At 36.5% G+C, this 4982-nt stretch overlaps 1 protein-coding gene across 1 annotated transcript; it reads right to left on the minus strand.

Moving 5' to 3' along the window:
- Nucleotides 1–1984: 1984 nt before the first annotated feature.
- Nucleotides 1985–2974, minus strand: LOC107024867 (ATP-dependent DNA helicase pif1-like). Its single transcript, XM_015225803.1, has one exon. The coding sequence runs from the start codon at nucleotides 2972–2974 to the stop codon at nucleotides 1985–1987; it is 990 nt and encodes a 329-aa protein (XP_015081289.1).
- Nucleotides 2975–4982: the final 2008 nt, after the last annotated feature.

Raw genomic sequence — 4982 nt, forward strand, 5'->3', positions numbered from 1 at the left:
CCCCCAAGTAAATAAATTATTAAACTTACCCCACTAATTTCATAAAGTTTGTCATGAATAGTCCAAAACATCCCTTTAAAACCTTTAGCAGAAATCCGACCCAGTTGGGGTTACGCAACCTGGGACGGCCTGTCGTGTCTATGACGGTCCGTCCTATAGGTCCGTCACAGAGTTCAGAGAGTTAAATTCCGTAAAGGGGTTTGTGACGGTCCGTCGTATCTACGACGGTCCGTGCTGCAGTTCCGTCGTGAAGTTCAGAGAGTCGACCTCAGTACTCCGATTTCAGAGTTGAAGTGTTTTGGAACGAAGACCCTCGACGGTCCGTCGCCTGATCCGTCGACCCCGTCAGTTATTTTCAAAATAATTTTTACTGCTCGAACCTACTAAACAGGTTGTTACAAATACTCATAACTATTATTCCCTTCTTTTCCTATTGACCATTCAATTATTGTACTATTCATTTTCAACACATCTATTGATCTACAAATCTTAGTAAGATGCAGACACATATTTTTAATTTCTGCTACCAGTCGTTACCACTTTCATTTAATTATATCAGTTCCCCCAAGAGTTTCTGTGTCATCCTGGCTATGGGCGACATCCAGACATCAGAAGCCATTATGTAGATGATTCATTTTTTGAAAGTCGTTGATCATTATGCTCCTGAGGAATGTTAAAAAGGTTAATGTTGAACGATGATATTTTTTTACCTTAGCAACTAAAATAAATAAATCAAAGAAAACACTTGTCTTTGCGAAGGTGAGTACTCTAATTTCTGAGACAGAGCAAATTTTTAAGAATCGCGGAAAAAATCATGCTTAGTTGCACTCATCATGTCAAGTTCCAGCATAGAAAACCCAAGTTAGTAATAAAGCATAAACTATAACACAACTCCTCTCATTTTCATTCTGTTAATCATAAATAGGTCTCTGCAATACTCAATGCTTCTTCTTGGTTACACAAGAATATCCAGACAGATGGGAGAAGAACATTCACTGCATGCTAAGAGAATGAGTTGATACCTAAAACATGAAAGAAGGGTACTCCCTAAACCAGCAAACCCTTGGTTTAATCACTTTTGTAATTCGAATTATGCACATATTGTTTCGATAACCATGATATCCGGGTCAGGTTGCACACACCTTGACTAATTCCACATAATATCTCCCAGGCGCCCGCCGTCAATAAGTACGAAGTAACTCTGTCCATCTAGATTGGGACAAAAGGAAATTCCTCAAGTTATATAGTGTTTGTGTGACCTCCTGGTACTTCATCTACATCATTAATCTTCAAGTATACTTATTTGTTCCAAAACAGAGCACTGTTAGTTTAACAGTTATGAATTTTCATAATAAAATAAAAATATGGGATGAAATAAAGGAAATACCTCATTTCTATTTCAGCTTTAAGGGCATATATTTTGAAATACTTCTGTGTAAACGATATTTTTAATGAACATAGGATCTTCCATGTCGTCGTCAACATTTAGAATAGTTAATCCTTGTCTTTTTGTTACTCGGGATAGTGCTACATATAATTGGCCATGAGTGAATACTTGTTTAGGAAGCTATAATCCAACATGGTTGAGAGACTGTCCTTGACTTTTATTAATTGTCATAGCGAAACATGGTGCTACATGAAGTTAACGTCTGTTTAACTTGAATGGCCACTTTGAATCATTAGGAGACATAATAATTCTGGGTATTGTTACTTTCGAGCCAATGTTTTTTCCGGAGATGATATTTGCACTAATAGACCAGTTACCAAGATGTGTGACAATCAATCTTGTTCCGTTGCATAGTCCTTCACTTTGATTTAGATTCCTCAGAAGCATAACTGGAGTGCCTACTTTTAAGTGTACTTCATGATTAGGAATTCCCGAAAATCTTAAGCTATTTAAAAATTCCGTTGGGTACAATAGATCTTCATCATTAGTGTTCACACTTGCTTTACACACATTGTCAGAGCTAAAATATGTTCTTCCTTAACCTTGAATCATTTTCATAATTTTATCATTCAATTCATGGACCATTTCATTTTTAGGAGTAAGTATTGCTCTTTCTTGCAAATATGTTGGGTCATTGTACTTCTGCAAGAGGTACGGGTAAACTCCGTTGACGATTGATCCGATTGGATCATTGGATGGCATTATACTTATATCAGTAGGCACTTCAATAAGGTCATTGTCAACATCACTATAAAAGGATCCATCCCCAATTTGTAACAACCATTTGTCGAAAGTAGTAACTTCAGCGGATTCAGAATCAGATACTCTTCCACAACAAAGTCGCATATTTTGTTTCAGCTCATAAATTTTAAGGAATGGCCACAAATATGAGGAGTTGAGTGATGCATCTAAAATATCAGCTCGTGTTCCTTTTGGAATCACCGGTAGTATTTGACGAAAATCACCACCAAATACGATTGTAAGGCCTCCAAATGGTTTGTCTGCGCTGTTTTCATATTTTAATCGGAGGATATCTCGCAAGGTCCTATCTAAGGCTTCAAAACAAAATTTATTTGCCATTGGCGCTTCATCCCAAAGGATTAAAGACGTTTTCAAAAGTAGTTCGGCTAACTGGCTTCCTTGTCTTATTTCACAAGTTGATTCTGCACTAATGTCCAAAGGAATATGGAATCGTGAATGTGTTGTCCTGTCATTTGGTAATAACAAAGCGGCTATTCCAGAAGTAGCAACTGGAAGAACTATTTTTGATTCTGATCTCAGCCTGGAAATTATTGTATTCCATAAAAATGTCTTCCCGGTACCACCATGCCCATTTATAAAAAATAAGCGTCCTTCTTCATTAACAACTGATTTTATTACTGCTTCATAAGCTATCTTTTGGCAATCATTTAAAAGAGCGAATGATTTATCATGTACTTCCTTTAAGAAACCTTTTTCATATTCTAGTTCCTCATTGATTAGGCGATTCCCTGTGTCATTCATCAAAGAAGAATCTGGAAGTGGCATTCCATGTATGTCTTTCAAACTTTTTCCTATCTTCAGAAGTATGGTTTCTATCTCAAATAGCGTATATGATTCAAGTTGTTTTTCATTTAACTTTAAATCTTCCAATTGAAATCTCTTTCGTTGTAATGATGTTATATCTTCTGATAAAATTTCATAGTTGCTCCTCCAAAGTTTGGACGAATCAGACACTTGACAGTGAATTAGTATCGTCACAAACAGAATTTCTCAACTCATTTCCTGATGCCTAACATGCAGCTTCAGCCAAGCAGTCATTCCATTCTTTATCATCCTCCAATAATCCCAATGCGTAGCATGCCTCCTTATAAGTATCACACCGGACTCCATTAATTGTTCTGATGCTTTCAAAAGAAGTGCTTTCTTTGACAAAATTAAGTAGCATTCTCATGTAAAATCGTTCTCCACTTGCAGGATGTGTGAAGTAAATTCTACCAACTGACTTCCCCTTTTTTCTTCTAGTCCATCTTTTTCATGTTGCGTGCCAGATCTAACGTGTAGGAAAATCTGAATATGTTAGCTCTCGCGCATCCTCATATTCTTTGTTTGCCTAAAACCATTCCGTGAATTTTGTTTTTACTATATCGGGTCTGTTTAGTATGCTTTCAGGACACCTTTCTTCTTGGAACACTATGGTGTTTTCTCCTTGTAAATAGAATGGCAAACGCTCAACTGTTGGTTGTCTATGATGTATGTCAAATGAAAAGATCCTCCAGCAAGCTTCTGTAGCTGATATGTATCTACAATCTAGATATCTTTTGATCTCATCACGTTCTGTGGGAGTATCTGAGCATTCTATACCAATTGTTGCTCTATCAGATCCCTTATTGACATATTTAAATAGGTACTTCACTGATCTTGAGCAATTGCACAACTCGACATTTATATGTGCATCAAATTTGACGATCAAATTCCTGTTATAAGGGACGACATATCTGTTATCTAAAATGACATTATTTTTATTGAATTTTGTACCTGTGTTTCTTCTCCTATAAATTGGGAACCCATCTACATCAAAAGTTGTTTGATTATTGAACTTCTTTGGAAAATGCTTGGTGCATTTTCCTTGCTTCATACATGGGCATCCTGGATTGAGGTCTCCACAAGGTCCATGCATCATGTAGTTCTTTACAGCTTTATAACCATCAGGGTCGACTTCCATATCGGGTATTTCAACTGTTATTGTGTTAATATGATCTATAAATGGACTTTTTAATGTAGGATGCAGGAAGAGTAGTATATGTGCATGAGGTAGTCCTCTTTTCTGAAATTCAATTGTATATAAACCTGCAGAGTTAAAGGTATAATGTGTTTGTTAGGATGCCGGTAAAGTAATCATTTGTTTTTTTAGCAAAATGTAAACGCTTGAATTAGTAACTGATGTATTCTGTTAGTATGTTGAAGTTTGAACTTACATGCAATTATTTTTTCAAAAGGTTGTTGCTTTTCAGATCTTGGATTAATTGGAATAACTTGATTTGGAACACTCTGCATATAATGTCCACCCTGTTATCATCACCGGATTGTTCTATTAAGCGAAGCATTTCATTTATTTCGGGCCACTTTGGATTGCATGTGAAAGTGAGGAACAAATCTGGATATCCAGCCCACCTGCAAATTACCATTGCATCTTGATAATTTTGTGCCCAATAGTGAGGTCCTCCAGTGTGAGATTAAGGTAAGATAACTGTTTTTCCTACCAAAGAACAATCTGAATCACCACGAAGAATGGAATCCATTAAGCCAGAGTAAAGATCAGCTCTGAGTTTTGGTTGATTATTCCGAATATAACGAAATCTTTCTTCCTCGATTGCCATGTAACCCTCAACAATGTATTGTTGTGATAGTCTACCATCTAGCAAGAGAGTCTTACCCTCGTTAAGTCTTTGTTGTATTCTAAATCAATAGAAGTCTCTCATTGTTAATTTTTGTCGCTTGTAAGTCTTGTCGATGACATCTCCCAAATTTATTCCAACTCTATATCCATCTTCAC

The sequence above is a fragment of the Solanum pennellii genome, chromosome 7 (assembly GCF_001406875.1).
Source record: "Solanum pennellii chromosome 7, SPENNV200".
In the NCBI taxonomy this organism is placed as follows: Eukaryota; Viridiplantae; Streptophyta; class Magnoliopsida; order Solanales; family Solanaceae; genus Solanum; species Solanum pennellii.

Excerpts from the sequence above, each read along its gene's own strand:
- LOC107024867 (XM_015225803.1), bottom strand. The coding sequence starts at position 2,974 with ATGCCACTTCCAGATTCTTCTTTGATGAATGACACAGGGAATCGCCTA.